This window comes from Myotis lucifugus, unplaced genomic scaffold (genome assembly GCF_000147115.1).
Source record: "Myotis lucifugus unplaced genomic scaffold, Myoluc2.0 scaffold_28, whole genome shotgun sequence".
Lineage (NCBI taxonomy): Eukaryota > Metazoa > Chordata > Mammalia > Chiroptera > Vespertilionidae > Myotis > Myotis lucifugus.
The window spans coordinates 6,938,131-6,956,447 of NW_005871076.1; the positions used below are offsets into that span (position 1 = coordinate 6,938,131).

General features: G+C 37.2%; 1 protein-coding gene across 1 annotated transcript; it reads left to right on the top strand.

Moving 5' to 3' along the window:
• Positions 1 to 616: 616 nt before the first annotated feature.
• On the top strand, positions 617 to 18,163 carry NME5 (NME/NM23 family member 5). Its single transcript, XM_023751995.1, has 5 exons — positions 617 to 775; positions 5,370 to 5,575; positions 7,045 to 7,145; positions 13,400 to 13,518; positions 17,970 to 18,163. The coding sequence occupies exons 1-5, from the start codon at positions 647 to 649 to the stop codon at positions 18,051 to 18,053; spliced, it is 639 nt and encodes a 212-aa protein (XP_023607763.1). The 5' UTR covers positions 617 to 646; the 3' UTR covers positions 18,054 to 18,163.
• Positions 18,164 to 18,317: the final 154 nt, after the last annotated feature.

An 18,317-nucleotide genomic window follows, 5' to 3' on the forward strand; every position in this document is an offset into this window, starting at 1 on the left:
GCCTTCAAGTTGCCCTGTGGCATCTCCACCTCATTGAAAGTATTTAGGAGTCTCTCTCTCTCTCTCTCTCTCTCTCTCTCTCTCTCTCTCTCTCTCTCTCTCTCTCTCCTCCCCTTCTCCCTCTCTCCTCTCTTTTTCTTTTTTGCTCAATCCTCATGGACATAGACAGTAGTGTAATGATTGCGGAGGGATGGGGTGGGGTGCAGGTGGAAGTAGGCATAGAGGGGATAAATAGTGATGATGGGGGAGACGGGGAGAAGAAAAGACAGTGTTCAGGAAATCCCAAGGCACAACCGCAGCGTAGAAATTGTATACAGGCATACCTCCTTTTATTGCACTTGCTTTCTGCGCTACACAGGTATTGCATGTTTTACAAACTGAAGGCAAGACCCTCCATCAGCAAAAAAGATCACACCCTTTATTGCGATACTCGAGACAGAACCTGCAATATCTCCCATGTATGCCTGTATCAAAGACACTGCTTATAGAAAAATATATTGCAGTTTCTAACTTTATAAATTAATAAGATCAAGCACTTAATAATGCCGTTCTTAATCACAATTACATTTAATTGGGTCGGGGGAATGTATGTCATTGCAGTTGATACCGTCAAGAATCTCTTTAACTTGTACCTCAAAAAACCAGAATGGAACTATCGATGTCCCCACTTCAGATATATGTAGAAAAAACTCTGGCCATTATCAAACCAGATATTGTTGACAAAGAGGAGGAGATACAAGATATTATTATCAGATCTGGATTCACCATTGTTCAGGTAACTTTTGGGGACATGATTATGTTATTTTCTCTCATTGATCTTTATTTTTTATGTTTATGTAAATGTGTTAACCTATTTAGATCCATAGTATTTAGCATTAAATTTAGGTTTATTCTTCTAACTATAAAAGTTACATGAGATAGTTTTAAAGTTTTTTTTCACACTTCAAAATATGTAAAATGAAAAATAAAATTCTTTTACCTCCTCTCTCACTCCAAATCCCAGTCTTCAGAAAGGGGCAACCACTTAACACTTTCTGTTCTTCCAGGATTTTCTATGCATTCACAAGTATCTCTCTCACCCCTTAAAACAGGACAATCCCCTTCTCTTGACCACCTTTACAAATCCCTCAAATAGCATTTCAGATCATTACATCTGAATCTAGCTTATTCGTCTTAACTTTTGTGTAATATCCCCCTGTGTGGATGAACCACAATTTATTTACTTGGTTCTCTTTAAAAAAAAAAAGTATTGATTTTAGAGAGAGAGGAAGGGAGAGGGAGAGAGAGATAACATGATGAGAGAGAAACAACATTGTTTGGCTGCCTCCTGCACACCCCCTGCTGGGGATTGGGCCCACAACCCAGGCTCTCAGATTGGGAATCCAACCAATGACCTCTTGCTGCATGGATCCATGCTCAAGGACTGAGTCACACTGGCTGGACTACTTGGTCCTCTATTGATAGACTTTGAGACTGTTGGTATTTTTTTTTCAATCATTACAAACATTTAATGTTTTAAGCCTTTTTTGTTCTGCAGTTGGTAGAGGTTTGAAAATGAATGTAAAAAAATATTAAATAGAATTTAATATGTTTAATCTTCCTTTCTTGTAGCATTTTTATTTGAAATTCCAGTTTTTAATCTCTTATACTGTGTCATATTGCCTATTTAGTCAATGTTTTAAAAAATGAAAAGGAGAATCTTCAGGAAAGAAATGGGATATCAGTTGAACTTAGGATAGGTGGAGGCTGAAGATAGGGATGGTATAAGAAAGTGTAAGGAAAGAATACAGGAAAGTATAAGGAAATATGTCATATAGTAATGAAAGGACTCAGGTAAAATGAACTTTTTAATAAATGTTAGGAAAACCAAGTAGCAATTTTTTAAAAACTTGGATTGGCCTTTTGGCTCTCTGAGCAGCACCATGGTGGTGGGCAAGAACCAGTCTCTTATGAAAGGAGGCAAAAAGGGACTCAAGAATAAAGAGATTGACCCATTTTCTTTTCTTTTTTAAAAAAAATATATTTTATTGATTTTTTACAGAGAGGAAGGGAGCGGGATAGAGAGTTAGACGCATCAATGAGAGAGAAACATCGATCAGCTGCCTCCTGCATACCCCCTGCTAGGCATGTGCCCGCAACCAAGGTACATGCCCTTGACCGGAATCGAACCTGGGACCCTTCAGTCTGCAGGCCGACGCTCTATCCACTGAGCCAAACCAGTCAGGGCAAGAGGTTGACCCATTTTCTAAGAAAGATTGTATGATGTGAAAGCCCTAGCTATATTCAATATAAGAAATATTGGAGCCCTCGCCAGTTTTTCTCAGTGGTTAGAGCATCAGCCCTTGAACCAAAGGGTCGAGGGTTCAATTCCTGGTCAAGGGCATGTTCTATACCTGGCTCCAGTTAGGGGCACATGTGGGAGGCAACCAATTGATGTGTCTCTCTCACTTTGATGTTTCTCTCCCGCCCCCCCCCCCCCCCAACCCCTGTCCCATCCTCCCTCCCTTCCACTCTGTCTAAAAATCAATGGAAAAAAATATTCTCAGGTGAGGGTTAAAAATAAATAAATTAATTAATTAATTTTTAAAAAGAAATGTTGGAAAAACACTAGTCATGAGAACTCAAGAAACCAAAATCGCCCTAACCGGTTTGGCTCAGTGGATAGGGTGTCGGCCTGCGGACTCAAGGGTCCCAGGTTCGATTCCGGTCAAGGGCGTGTACCTTGGTTGCGGGCACATCCCCAGTGGGGAGTGTGCAGGAGGCAGCTGATCGATGTTTCTCTCTCATCGATGTTTCTAACTCTCTATCCCTCTCCCTTCCTCTCTGTGAAAGATCAATAAAATATATTTAAAAAAAAAAACAAACCAAAATCACATCTGATGGTCTCAAGGGTCATGTTTTTAAAATGAGCCTAGCTGATCTGCAGAATGATAAGTTGCATTTAGAAAATTCAAGCTAATTACTGAAGCTGTTCAGGCAAAAACTGTGACTAATTTCCATGGCATGGATCTTACCTGTGACAAAATGGTAAAAAAGTGGCAGATCATGATAGAAGCTCATGTTGATGTCAAGATTAGCAATAGTTATTTGCTTCATCTATCTTTGTTGTTTTTATTTTATAAAAAAGTGAAACAATCAGATTTGGAAGACTCTTAAGCTCAGCATCAACAGGTCCACCAAATCCAGAACCTGATGGAAATCATGACCCAAGAGGTGCAAACAAATGACTTGAAAGAAGTGGTCAATTAATTGATTCCAGATAGCATTAGAAAAGGCAGAAAAAGCTTACCAATCTATTTATTCTCTCCATGATGTCTTTGTAAGAAAAGTCAAAATGCTGAAGAAGTTCAAATTTGAATTGGGAAAACTCATGGAGCTTCATAGTGAAGGTAGCAGTTCTGGAAAAGCTACTGGGGATCAGACAGGTGCTAAAGTTGAATGAGCTAATGGATATGAGCCCCCAGTCTGAGAATCTGTTTAAAATTCAGACATTTAATGGTGACAAATAAAAAATCCTATTTGTGATTTTTTTAAAAGTTGGATTCAAGTATTATACTACATACACCAGGATAAATGGCAAATGGTTCTGAAATTTAAATATTAAAAATATAAACCATATATATTCTAGAAGAAAAGATGAATTTCTTTTAAAAAAAATTTTTTTGTTGTTAATTTCACCCTAGAATATTTTCCATTGATTTTTTAGGGAGAAGAGAGGAGAGAGGGAAAGACAGAGAGAAACCTCAATCTGAGAGAAACACATTGATTGGTTGCCTCCTGCACCAGGGCCCAGGCCAGAGAGAAGCCTGCAACCAAGGTACATGCCCTTGACCAAAATCAAACCCTTGGGTAGAGTGTGGTTCCAGTACCCCAAGGTCACAGGTTTGATCCCTGGTCAGGGTACATAAAAGCATCAACCAATGAATGCATGAATAAGTGGATCAACAAATCAATGTTTCTCTCTCCCTTCCTCTTTCTCAAAAATCAATTAAAAAAAGAAAACAAATGCTTCTTGAACATATGAAAAGATACTCAATCTCTAAGTATGAAAAAAGCAAATTAAAATAACACTGAGAAAGCATCTGTCAAAAATATAGAAGTACATGGCATGGCCCCTGTGGTAGGGAATCTGGCAAGTTTCTATCGTTATTACAGATGGCATACCCTATTACTCAACAGTCCTACTTTATATCATTACGTGTATTAGTATATCTAATGTATGTATTAATAAGAAGTGACATATATAGGTGTTTTTAAAAATATATTTTGATTTCAGAGAGGGAGAGAAAGAATCATCAATGGTGAATCATTAATTGGCTACCTCCTGCATGCCCCACACTGGGGATCGAGCCCACAACCCAAGCATGTGTCCTGACCGGGAATGGGACCCAGAACCTCTTGGTTTATGGTCTGATGCTCATCCACTGAGCACACTTGCTGGGTGTGGCTTTATCTCTAATAGGTTCATTCTCCTCCTGATGGATAGACGCCTTGATACCTTTCACAGCTGGTTGTTATGTGGATCACTGTTCTCTGCTCTGGTGCTCTGGGCTAAGGAGCTTGGCGTGTGGTCCAGGCCTTGCTCCTCTCCAGGAAAACTCCCCACAACCTAGATATCCCTCCTTACCCTTGGCCTGCAGCCTGTCGGAGCTGGGCCAGTCCCTCTCTTGACCCAGCCTTTCGTACCAGTCTTGAGGTAGTTTCTGCACTTTCTTGTTAAAAATCTCCTCTTCAGCTAGTCCTCAGGGTGAATGTTCCCCAGTTTAGTTTTATTTCCAGTTTGGTTCTGGGAGGAAGTGCAAGAAAGATCCACCTATTCTGCTGCCATCTTGAAACCACTGCATATTATTTCTAAGTGCCACAGTGAGACCAGTTCCCTTAAAATACTGTAGGAAATTTTCACAATAAATAGGAAAATACCACAAATAGATAAGAAGAATGAATTGGAATATTCTAAGGTCCATTTTTGTTACTTTAATGTACACAGAGTATACATCAACAAAATACTGCCCTGGCTGGTGTGGTTCAGTGGTTAGAATGTTGACCTGCACACCGAAGGGTCAGAGGTTCGATTCCCATCATTGATGTTTCTATCTCTCCCTCTCCCTTCCTCTGAAATCAATAAAAATATATTTTTTTAAAAAGCTTGTGTTGATGGAATAGTTTTTCTTAAGTTGGTTAAATAATTCTTATAATTTTATTTACATCCTACATTTAATTTTCTTACCTCATCCTTTCTTCATAATACAAAAATAAATGTCAAATTTGTAATCAGGTTGGTACTAATTTCAAGTTATTAATGAATGACTTAACCAGGTATTATTGAACTGTCACTTTAAATGCTTTTGTTGATTTTGTTTCTCTTATAGAGAAGAAAACTACAGCTTAGCCCTGAGCATTGTAGTAACTTTTATGTGGAACAGTATGGAAAAATGTTTTTCCCCAACTTAACAGCTTATATGAGTTCTGGACCACTTGTTGCCATGATATTAGCTAGACATAAAGCCATCTCTTACTGGAAAGAACTTTTGGGGCCAAGTAATAGCTTAGTAGCTAAGGAGACACATCCAGACAGGTAATTTTCTTTTCTTTTTTTTTTTTTTTTTTTTGATAAAAACCATACATCCTTTTTATTGTTAAGTCATAAAGAGGTATCAAAATTAAAAGCAAAAATTACAGAGTTAAGACTTAACATAACTACTAGGAGCATCAAAGGAAGTGAAAATGGGACTAGTCGCACGGCAATATGAATTAATGAACATGGGAGGGACGAGATGGGGAAGAACAGTGAGCATGTGCTGAAGGTACTAGGGAGAGGATCTGGTGAAAATTTTGATCTTAGACAAGTGCCTAGATAAAGAAATAATGGGGCAACATTTCTAAACCCCACTATGTGCTTAAGAGTCATCCTCGCCATTACACTGTCCCTCAGGTAATTTTCCTAGGGAAAAATGCAATCTAACTATGAAAATGAAAAAAAAAAAAAACTGATTTCATTGTAATAGGGATTTTCTTTTATTTGAAAGTTTTCCTCAATTTAACTGGTTTTTTTGTTGTTTGGTTTTTTGGGGTGGCAGGGAGGTCCATTTTATGTTTTAACTATTTAAATCTGTATCTTAATACCAAATAACACAAAAGGTCTCAGGGAATGTCTGTTTATGGTTGATTAACCGTATTCTGTTATCCTGGAATTAAACTACCACTGAACTAGGGTTTTTCGTGAGAAAATTGGTGTGGTATTTTGAAAGAATATTGATAATATAGGACCAGAAATCAAGATTTCCAGCATTATCATTAATGTCTAGAAACCAGTGGACATTGAATTCTTGCACTTTTTAAAAAAATACATTTTTATTGATTACAGAGAGGAAGGGAGAGAGAGATACAAGCATCAATGATGAGAATCATTGATCAGCTGCCTCCTGCACACCCCACACAGAGGATCGAGCCTGCCACCTGGGCATGTGGCCTGACTGGGAATTGAACCATGAACACCTAGTTCATATAGGTCGACGCTCAACCACTGAGCCACGCCAGCCAGGCGAGTTCTTGCACTTTTGAATTGATATTGCTTTTTCACTTCTCACAAAACACCTCTTTTTCATCCAGCGAACTCCTATTTTCCCAGTGTATACCTCCTGAAGATTTTAAAGATATTTTTTTTTAAATATATTTTTATTGATTTTTTACAGAGAGAAAGGGAGAGAGATAGAGAGTCAGAAACATTGATGAGAGAGAAACATCAACCAGCTGCCTCCTGCACACCTCCCACCGGGGATGTGCCCGCAACCAAGGTACATGCCCTTGACCGGAATCGAACCTGGGACCTTTCAGTCCAGCGAACTCCTATTTTCCCAGTGTATCCCTCCTGAAGATTTTAAAGATATTTGACCCTCATCTAGATAGATTAAAGCTTGAATTCAAGCTTAAAACCATATGTGAGAAGTGGCAAAGCTTTTGTAAAATACCTAAATAGGATGCATATGTGAAAAGTAAGAAAAAGGTTGTCAGGTAGGATGGTCATCATCTCTAACTTGCTTTTAGTCTAAGGGCAATTTATGGCACAGATGACCTAAGGAATGCACTTCATGGGAGTTATGATTTTGCTGCAGCCGAAAGAGAAATTCGATTCATGTTTCCTGAAGGTGAGTTATAGATGAGTAATTAGTCAATTGCATCTCCTTATTGTTTGCTTTTTCTTTTATTTTGGGATGTAACTAGGAAAAAGTAATTGCTTTCCTCCAATATATTTTGTCGTATTTTCAAGTTGTAGTTAAGTTAAAGCCAAGAATAGAAAACTCAACATTATCTTCAGAACTAAATTGTGCCTTCTAGGAAATCTTTTGAGAACAGTTTAATTTTTTTTCTCTTGGACTAGAAATATTTAGGGTTTCTCTTCTCCTTCTGTGTTGTAATTCCTTTGAGTTATCTATAATGCATCAGTGAAGTTTGTTACATATGAAAAAAAGAATCTTCCTTGGAAATTATGATTGGTTTACCATTTTCTCTAACAGTTTACTGTTTGTCCAGCACACATGCAATTGTGAAATTAATATTTCTTGGCCTTTTTTGTTTGTTTCCATCCTGTTATAGAGATTATAAATCATTTATTTATTTATTTAATATATTTTATTGACTTCAGAAAGGAAGGGAGAGAGATAGATACATCAATGATCAGAGAGAATCATTGATTGGCTGCCTCCTGTACACCCCACATTGGGGATCGAGCCCACAACCCGGGCATGTGCCCTTGACCAGAATTGAACCCGGAACCCTTCAGTCCGCAGGCCAACGCTCTATCCACTGAGCCAAACCAGCTTGGGCTATAAATCTTTTAGAAGTAGGCACAATGAGGACAACACTGAGGTTTTTAGTTTGTTTTCAGTAATTTTAAGACAAAGAAAATTTGCTGATTTTCATTATAAAGACAAAATGCGAAGCATCAGGTAGTTTTGAATTTTTTTTTGCATGTTATTTCTTTTCTAACTCACTTAGACTTGTTCCTCTCTATTTTATACTGAATATTTATTCAAAGAAAACAGAAAACTAACTTGGGTATTTAAAAGTCCTGATTTTTAAACAAAAATTGTTTTATAGATATTTGTATCCAAAAGTATTTGCCTACTTATATTTAATCTTACTGATCTAATTTCTGTCACATATCCATTGTATTAAGGTGTTGTTTTCTTCACAACTGTTTATTGTGTAAAATTTCCAACATACACAAAAGTAGGCAGAATAATATGATAAACCCCTAATGAACCCATCACCCAATTTTAATAGTTATGATCAATCTTATTTCATCTGTAACCCCTGCTCCTATTTCTCCTGCTTCCATATTATTTTGAAGCATATCTCAAGCATCAGTTTGTGTGCTTTTGTTTTCTTTTTATTAATATATTTTTATTTATTTTAGAGAGGAAGGGAGAGGGAGAGCGAGATAGAAAGATCAATGATGAAAGAGAATAACTGCTCGGCTGCCTCCTGCACACTCGCTACTGGGGATCGAGCCTGCAACCCAGGCATGTTCCCTGGCCGGAATTCACACTGTGACCTCCAGATTCATAGATCGATGCTCAACCACTGAGCCACGCCAGCTGGGCAACATCAATTTTTTTTTTTATGTTGTAGTACTTTAGATTTAGTCCTACTAATGAATTAGATTTTTCCTCCTTAGCTTTTAACTAAAAAGGATAAAAACTCACTTTATCTTAAGTGGAAGATAAATTTGGAAGCTCTTCTTACTCATAAGGTTATATCCCTAAACTGTTATTTTAGATTGCCTTTTATTTAACCTATTAATTAATCCTCTAGATATGAATTTAAAAGATACAGTTAGACATTTGAGAATCAGCAGTTATAGGATACATATAAGTGATTAATTACCTACCACATTGCAGATCTTTTGTTGTGGGAATATGAAGTTATTTGGCATAAGTTCTCAGAGTTTGTGGTATGAGCTCCATCTTGTTTAGCAGTCAGTCAAGAACTATGTGCAAAACCCTATATGGTGAGTGGCTAAAGCAAGTTGTAAAGATATTCAAAAACATATTGCTAACCCTTAAAAAAATTAGTGCTCTTCCTTTTCCCTTTAATAGGGATGGCTGGTAAAGCTTTGCTACCTTCCATTCATTCAACAAATTTGTTGAGTTACCAACTTAATAAAAATAAAGTCAAATAAGATGTCCCTGCTCTCAAGATGATCTTATTCTAAAAGCCTATGAAAATATACAATGCAATGTATAAATTATAAATGTCATTAAAAAGTGCAATGAAAGTTTATCAACATAAGAAACATAAAAACACTTTTTATTCTCATGACCTCATTTAGCCCTAGATGCCAGAGACAAATGATAAATGGTCAGCAAAAATAGATGAGGTAGAAATAATTCAAAAATGAAGTTAAGGAAATAATTTTATTTACAATAGCATCAACAATAAGAAAATACTTAAGAATAAATTTTAGCCCTACCTGGTTTGGCTCAGTAGATAGAGCATTGGCCTGCGGACTGAAGGGTCCCGGGTTTGATTCTGGTCAAGGGCACATGCCCGGGTTGTGGGCTCGATCCCCAGTAGGGGGTGTGCAGGAGGCAGCTGATCAATGACTCTCTCTCATCATTGATGTTTCTCTCTCTCTCTCTCCCTTCCTCTCTGAAATCAATAAAAAAAAAGTATATTTAAAAAAAGAATAAATTTTAAAAACGAGTGTAATTCTTGTACACTGAAAAGCACAAAACATTGCTGAGAGAAATCAAAGACTATCTAAATAAGTAGACACCCATGTTTATGGATCAGAAGAGTCAGTATTATCAAGATGTCAACTGGACATCCACATGCAAAAGAAAATAACTTAGACACTTGTTGCATAGACCTACAACGTCAGAGCTAAAAACATCTTGAAGAAAACAAAGGGGAAAATCTTCATGACCTTGAGTTGGACAGAGTTCTTACATATAACATCAAAAGCATGGTCCAGCCCTAGCTGGTTTGGCTCAATGGATAGAGTGTTGATCTGCAGACTGAAGGGTCCCAGGTTCGATTCCAGTCAAGGGCACATACCTGGGTTGTGGGCTCAATCCCCGGTAGGGGGCCTGCAGGAGGCAGCTGATCAATGATTCTCTCATAATTGATGTTTCTATCTCTCTCTCCCTCTCCCTTCTTCTCTGAAATCAATAAAATATTCTTAAAAAATGGCCTGAGCCCTGACCGGTTTGGCTCAGCGGACAGAGTGTCGGCCTGCGGACTCATGGGTCCCAGGTTCGATTCCGGTCAGGGGCGTGTGCCTTGGTTGCGGGCACATCCCCAGTGGGGGGTGTGCAGGAGGCAGCTGATCGATGTTTCTCTCTCATCGATGTTTCTAACTCTCTATCCCTCTCCCTTCCTCTCTGTAAAAAATCAATAAAATATTTTTAAAAAAATAATAAAAAATGGCCTGGGTGGATGTTAACTCCTTAAAAAAAATAAAGCATGGTCCATAATAAAAAATATTGATAAATGGGACTACATAAAAATTAGAAGTTTTGTGCTTCAAAAGCTATCATTAAGAATATGAAAAGATAAGCCACAGGCTGGGAGAAAATATTTGCAAATCATAGATAAAGAAGTAGAATTAAAGGGTGGGGCAAAAGTAGGTTTATAGTTGTTCATGTGTAAAATATACAGTAATTAATAAATAATAATACAAGAATAAACTGTGTTTCATGTACTCCCAGCCATAAACCTACTTTTTAAAAAATTAATATATTTTTATTGATTTTAGAGAGGAAGGGAGAGAGAGAGGGAAACATCAATGATGAGAGAGAATCATTGATCGGCTGCCTCCTGCACACCCCCCACTGGGGATCAAACCTGCAACCCTGGAATGTGCCCTTGGCAGGAATTGAACTCAGGACCCTTCAGTCTGAAGGCCAACGCTCTATCCACTGAGTCAAACCAGCTAGTGCCGTAAACCTACTTTTGCTCCACTCTGAATAAAGAACTCTTACAACTCAATAATAAACAACCCAATTAAAAAACGGGCAAAATACTTGAATAAGCATTTCACAAAAGACAATATATGAATGGCTAATATGCACATGAAAAAGTGCTCAACATAATAATTGGAGAAGTGCAAAATAAAACCACAATGAGATACCATGGCATTTTCACTAGAATGGCTGTAATCAATGGTAAGGATATAGCAATACTGGGGTCCTCATACATTATTGTAAAATGTTACAGCCACTTTTGTATTTTTATTTATTTGGAGAGAGAGAGGGAGAGAGAGGGAGAGAGAGAGAGAGAGAGAGAGAGAGAGAGAGAGAGAGAACAACAACATTGATTTGTTGTTCCACTTATTAATGCATTCATTGGATGATTCTTGTATGTTCTCTGACCGGATTGAGCCTGAAACCTTGGTATATCAGAACGATGCTCTAACCAACTGAGCTATCCGGCCAGGGCTTATAGCACTTTAAAAAAAACACAGTTTGGCAGTTTCTTAAAATATTAAGAAACCAGGTAAGTCTGTTAGCAATTCAACTCCTGGCGGAATCTACCACCCATTTTGAAAACATCCATCTACATAAAGACACGTGAATCTTTATAGCAGCATTATTTAATGTACCCCCAAATTGGAAACAATCCAACTGTTAGCCATACAATGGAATACAAATCAATTAAAAGGAACATGATACATGCCACAACATGGATGAACCTCAAAACATGCCAAGTGAAAGAATCCAGGCACAAAAGGCCACATATTACGTATATAATCCACTTATATGAAATGTCCAGAAAAGGCAAATTTTTAGAAACAGAAAGAAACGCAGTGGTTGCTGGGGGTAGGAGTGGGAGTGGGAAATTGCAAATGGACACAAGGAAATATTTTTGGAGTGATCAAAATGTTCTAAAACTGGATGATGGTGATGATAGCACAACTAAACATTTATTAAATATCACTTGTATACTTCAATGGATGGATGAGTTTTATGATATGTAAATTATACCTCAATAAAACTTTAAAAAATTATAAAAAATGGATGAGGTCTGTGCTCCCATGGAGTTTATAGTCTAGTGTTTGAAAGATAGCCATTAAATAAGAATTACCCAAATAATTGCATAGTTATTGTGTGATAAGTGCTATACAAAACAATTGTAGACTGTAAGGAAGGTCTGACTGAGGAAGTGACTTTTTAGCTGAGATCCAAAGAGTAAGCAGTGGTTAACCAGAGTAAAGGGAAGAGTGTTCTAGCAGACGGAATAGCATGTGCTCAAATCATGAGCAGGAAATAACACAGCACATTCTATAAACAAAAAAGATCTTGGTAAGAGAAATAAGATGAGGTTAAAGAGGTAGTATAGGTGACATGGTACAGAGTCTTACGGGCCATAATATGGAGTCCTGTCTTGACTATACTATATATGCAAGCAAGAGCCAATGAAGCATTTTTAAGGATGGGAGTGATATAATCCGATTTTCATTTTTAAAATAGGGCCTGGGGCACTGGATGGGTATCTCAGTTGGTTAGAGCGTCTTCCCAATATGCCAAAGTTGTGGGTTTGCTCCCTGGTCAGGGCACATATAAGAATCAACCAATAAGTGCATGGGTGAGTGGAGCAACAAATTGATGTTTCTCTCTCTCTCTCTCTCTCTCTCTCTCTCTCTCTACCCCCCCTTCCTCTCTAAAATCAATAAATTTTTTTAAAGTAGCATATTGATGGAGGTCAATCTCAAAAGATCTACTCAGCCTTATAAAATACATTCTTTCTTGTATAAATATATTCTTTCTTGTATTGCAAATCTGGTTCACCTCCATAGTGTTCAAATAAGGCTGAAAAGACTAAAATTTCCCCAAGTTTTTAAATAATTCATTTAAAAACCTGAAAAATAAGAGCAGGAATATTAATACATATTATATAGACAGATATAAGTTTTATGTGTATATTCAGTAGTCTATAAGAGAGCAAGAACCACATACTATTCACTGTTATACCTACCACTTTGAGAAGCACCTGTCATTTTGTTGGCAGGAATTTTTGGAATGAATTAATCTCCCTGATTTTACATGTTCTTCATATTTTTCTTTTTCATAACATTGTGTGTTACAACATTTACTGTAAAAAACATGGAAATGAAAATGCAGAAAAGGATATAGTTGAAAAAATAATCAGAATCTTACACATGATTACTATTAGCATTGTGATATGTTTCTTGCCAGTCTTATGTAGTCTTATTTTTTTAATGTGTGTGCTTGTGTGTTTTTGAATCAACTGTTATGCTATGTATCAGTTCTATTCCCTTAAAAACCTTTATAAGTTTTCTCATGACATTAAAATTTATTTGAAGGTAACTTTTAAATGACTGTATAATATTTCATCATTTATGTTAGCTTTAATGGGGATACATTTGTATTTGCAGTGATTGTTGAGCCTATTCCAGTGGGACAAGCTGCTAAGGACTATTTAAATTTATATGTAACACCAACTCTGCTTAAAGGACTCACAGAGCTTTGTAAGCAAAAACCAGCAGATCCTTGTGTAAGCAATCTTTTTATTCACTAAAGAATATTGAATATAGGTTTCATATCTCAAACATTGTATTCTTTGCAACAGTGTAAGTACTGAGAATCATTGTTTTTGTTGTTGTTGTTAATCCTCACCTTTTTTCCATTGATTTTAGAGAGTGTGGAAAGGAGGGGGAGAGACACACAGAAAGGAAAACATTGATGTGAGAGAGACACATTGATTGGTTGCCTCCCGCACACACTCCGACCTCAGGCCGGAGATGGAGCCTGCAGTCAAGGTACATGCCCTTGTGCCCTTGACCGGAATTGAACCTGTGATCCTTCAGTTCATGGGCTGACTCTCTAGCCACTGAGCAAAACCAGGTAGGGCATGAGAGTCATTTTTAAAAACGTTTATATACAGTTTAGATACTTCTGTATGTGTAACTTTTTTTTTTTTAATTTCAGAGAGGAAGGGAGAGGGAGAGAGAGAAAGAAACATTAATGATGAGAGAGAATCATTGATCGGCTGCTGCCTGCATGTCCCACACTGGAGATTGAGCCCACAACCCGGGCAAGTGCCATGACATAAATGTTACTATATTTAAATATATATTTATAGATATTATTTTAATAGTTACATGATTGCCCTAACTGGTTTGGCTCCGTGGATAGTGCGTTGGCCTGCGGACTGAAAGGTCCCAGGTTCGATTCCGGTCAAGGGCATGTACCTTGGTTGCGGGCACATCCCCAGTGGGAGGTGTGTAGGAGGCAGCTGATCGATGTTTCTCTCCCATTGACGTTTCTAACTCTCTATCCCTCTCCCTTCCTCTCTGTAAAAAATCAATAAAATATATTTAAAAAAAATAGTTACATGATTTTTCTTTTATTGCCTTTATTATTATTCTTTTACTGTTTGAGTTGTTTGCTACTTAAATACTATAACAATAAACAGCTGAGCATAAAGCTTTTCACATATCGAGATTATTTCATTCGGAAAGAAATCAGAAAGTAGAATTATAATTCAAAACATAAAAAATAGTTTAAAATTGACCCTTAAAGAACTTGCTTTATATTTTAATTATTAATTTTTGAATAAGTAATATTTGAATATAGTATAATTCAAAGGTCACAAAAGGATATATAATGAAAAGTAACTCTCCTTGCCGTTCCTGTTCCTCAACCACCCAATTGTGGTCCTTGAAGTAAATTGCTGTTACCAGCCTCTAGTATAATCTTTATGAGAAAATATATGCATATACAGGTAAAAGTAGGTTTGCAGTTGATCATATGGGAAAATATATCATGAAAGAATCTATATATATAAAAGGCTAAGCGACCGGCTGACTGGCCGGTAGGTATGTGTGCACTGACCACCAGGGGGCAGATGCTCAACACAGGAACTGCCCAGTGACAGCAACTCTCGCAGCACTCCAGGACCCCTTGGGGGATGTCAGAGAGCCGGTTTCAGCCCAATCCCTGCAGGCCCCACAGGCCAGCCCAATGGACCCAACCTGCCAGAGGGACCCCGCTCACTCTACAGATGCCCTTTGAGCCACGGCTCTGTCCCAGGTGCAGCCGGCCAAGGAGGGACCGTGGGAGGTTGGCTCCAGGGTGTGTCTAGCCCAGCGGTTCTCAACCTGTGGGTTGCGACCTCTTTGGGGGTCGAACGACGCTTTCACAGGGGTTGACTAACACCATTGGAAAACACATATATAATTACATATTGTTTTTGTGGTTAATCACTATGCTTTGATTATGTTCAATTTGTAACAATGAAATTGGGGGTCACCTCAACATGAGGAACTGTATTAAAGAGTCGTGGCATTAGGAAGGTTGAGAACCACTGCTCCATGCCCTAGTAAAGTAACCTCTCTATATTTCATGTACATGGAATTATAGAATATTTGTTCTTTTGTTTCTGGCTTATTTCACTTAGCATAATGTTTTCAAAGTTCATTCATGTTGTAGTATGTATCAGAATTTCATTCCTTTATGGCTGAATAATATTCCATATATATATATATATATATATATATATATATATATATATATATAATATATATATAATATTTTGTTTATTCATTCATCTGTTGATGGGTACTTGGGTTGTTTCTACCTTTTAGCTATTGTGTTTAATGTTGTATGAACATTGGTGCACAATTATCTATTAAGTACTTGTTTTTAATTTTTTGGGGCATATACCTATGAGTGGAATTGCTGAGTCATATACTGTGTTTGGCTTTCTGAGGAACCACCAACTTATTTGCCACAGTGACCACTTTTTACATTCCCACTAGCAATGTATGAGAGTTCCAGTTTCTCTACATCCTGGCCCACACATATTCTTTTCTGTTTTTGTTTCATTATAATCATCCTAGTAGATATGAAATAGTTTATCAGTGTGGTTTTGATTTGCATTTCTCTAATGTAAATTATGTTGAGCATCTTTTCATGTGCTTATTGGCCATTTGTTTCTTTGCTTTGTAGAAATGTCTGTTTCAGTTAAAGATTTTTGCCCAGTTTTAATTTTTTGTTGTTGTTGAGTTGTAGTTTTTTTATATGTTATAGGTATCAAACCCTTGTCAGATATACTATTTGTTAAATTTTTCTCCCTTTCTGTAGGTTGGTTGTCTTTTCACTTTCTTGATAATGTTTTTTGATGCCAAAAAGTTTTAAAAATTAGATGAAAATCAGTTTATCTTTTTTAGTTTGTTGCTCATGCTTTTGGTATCATATCTAAGAATCCCATTGCTAAACCCAAGGTGATGAAGATTTATTTATGTTTTATTTTAAGATCTTAATGGTTGCCTGACTGGCGTGGCTCAGTGGTTGAACACTGACCTATGAATCTGGAGCTCAGGGTTCGATTCCCTGTCAGGGCACATGCCCAGGTTGTGTGCTCGATCCCCAGTGTGAGTCCTGCAGGAGGCAGCCTATTAGTGATTCTCTCTCATCATTGATGTTTCTACCTCTCCCTCTCCCTTCCTCTCTGGAATCAATTAAAAAATATATTTTAAAAAAGATTTTAATGGTTTTAGCTCTTATATTTCAGCTGTTGATCCATTTTAAATTAATTTTTATATATGTGTTAGGATTTATTTCTGGACTCTCAGTGCTATTCCATTGGTCTATATATGTCTATCTATATGCCAGAACCACACTGCTTGGATTGCTATAGTTTTGAAGAAGATTTTGAAATAAGAAAGAACAAAGTCAGAAAATCCTCCAATTTTGTTCTTTTTCATGATTGTTTTAGCTATTCAGAGCCCTCTTGAAATTCTATATAAATCTGAGCATTGACTTTTCCGTTTCTGCAAAAATGATTGTTGGAAATTTGATATTGATTGTGTTGAATATGCATATCAGTTTGGGTAGTATTGATATTTAACTTCTTAACAGTATTAAGTCTCTCTATCCATTAGCACAGATGTCTTTATTTAGAGAGATAGAGAGTCAGAAACATCGATGAGAGAGAAACATCGATCAGCCGCCTCCTGCACACCCCCCACTGGGGATGTGCCCGCAACCCAGGTACATGCCCTTGACCGGAATCGAACCCGGGACCCTTCAGTCCGCAGGCCGACGCTCCATCCACTGAGCCAAACCGGTTCGGCGATATTTAACTTCTTAACAGTATTAAGTCTCTCTAACCATTAGCACAGATGTCTTTATTTATTTAGGTCTTTAAATTTCTTTCAACTATGTGGTGGTTGTTGTTTTTTTTTGTTTTTTGTTTTTTGTCTTTTAACACCAAGATCTGCAAAAAGCCAACTTCAACATAGGATGTTAAATAGTTTTCAGTTATACAAGTTGGTTAAATTTATTCCTAGATACTTGTTTTTCAGTGCTATTATAAATGAAAGTGATTTCTTAATCTCCTTTTTGGATTGTTTGTTAGCAATGTATAGAAACAACTGATTTTTTTCGTGTTGATCTTATAACCTACAACTTTGCCAAATTCATTTATTAGCTCTGGTAGCTTTCTTGTGGATTCTTTGGGATTTTCTATATGTAGGATCATATCATTTGTAAGTGGAAATAGTTTTACTTCTTCCTTTCCAATTTGGATCTGTACTTGACAATCTTACATACTGTAAAATTTAGTGTTTCAGTTTTTTTTTTTTTTTAATATATTTTATTGATTTTTTACAGAGAGGAAGGGAGAGAGATAGATAGTTAGAAACATCGATGGGAGAGAAACATCGACCAGCTGCCTCCTGCACATCTCCCACGGGGGATGTGCCCGCAACCCAGGCACGTGCCCTTGACCGGAATCGAACCCGGGACCTTTCAGTCCACAGGCCGACGCTCTATCCACTGAGCCAAACCAGTTTTGGCTAGTGTTTCAGTTTTTAATGGTCATTTTTTCATTATTCTTAGAGTGATTTTGAAAACTGTTTTAGGTTTAAATTGATATACTATATATTGAAGGAAATATGTAAATATTTACTAAGTTAAGGTATCTTTTCTTTTTTTCCATAGATTTGGCTAGCTGATTGGCTGTTGAAAAATAATCCCAACAAACCTAAACTTTGTCACCATCCAGTTGTAGAAGAACCTTATTAAAATAAAGTCCTCCAAAGAACAAATCATGAACGATCTCATTTTAAAGGCATGCTTCTACTTAAAAAATAAATATGATCTCACTCATATGTGGGATATAATGATCAACATAATTTGATGAACAAGAATAGATCCAGAGACAAATGGCGGGGGGGGAGGGGGTGGTGGTTAGAGAGCAACCAAAGGACTTGTATGCATGCATATTAGCATAACCAATGGACACAGACACTGGGGTGGTGGGGCTTGCCTGGGCTAGGAATGGTGGTG

What these genes read in the sequence shown, in the direction of transcription:
- NME5 (XM_023751995.1), top strand. Translation starts at nt 647, where the DNA reads ATGGAACTATCGATGTCCCCACTTCAGATATATGTAGAAAAAACTCTG. An exon ending in CTGGATTCACCATTGTTCAG is followed by an intron (nt 776 to 5,369) that starts GTAACTTTTGGG and finishes TTTCTCTTATAG; the next exon opens with AGAAGAAAACTACAGCTTAG. An exon ending in TCGATTCATGTTTCCTGAAG is followed by an intron (nt 7,146 to 13,399) that starts GTGAGTTATAGA and finishes TTGTATTTGCAG; the next exon opens with TGATTGTTGAGCCTATTCCA.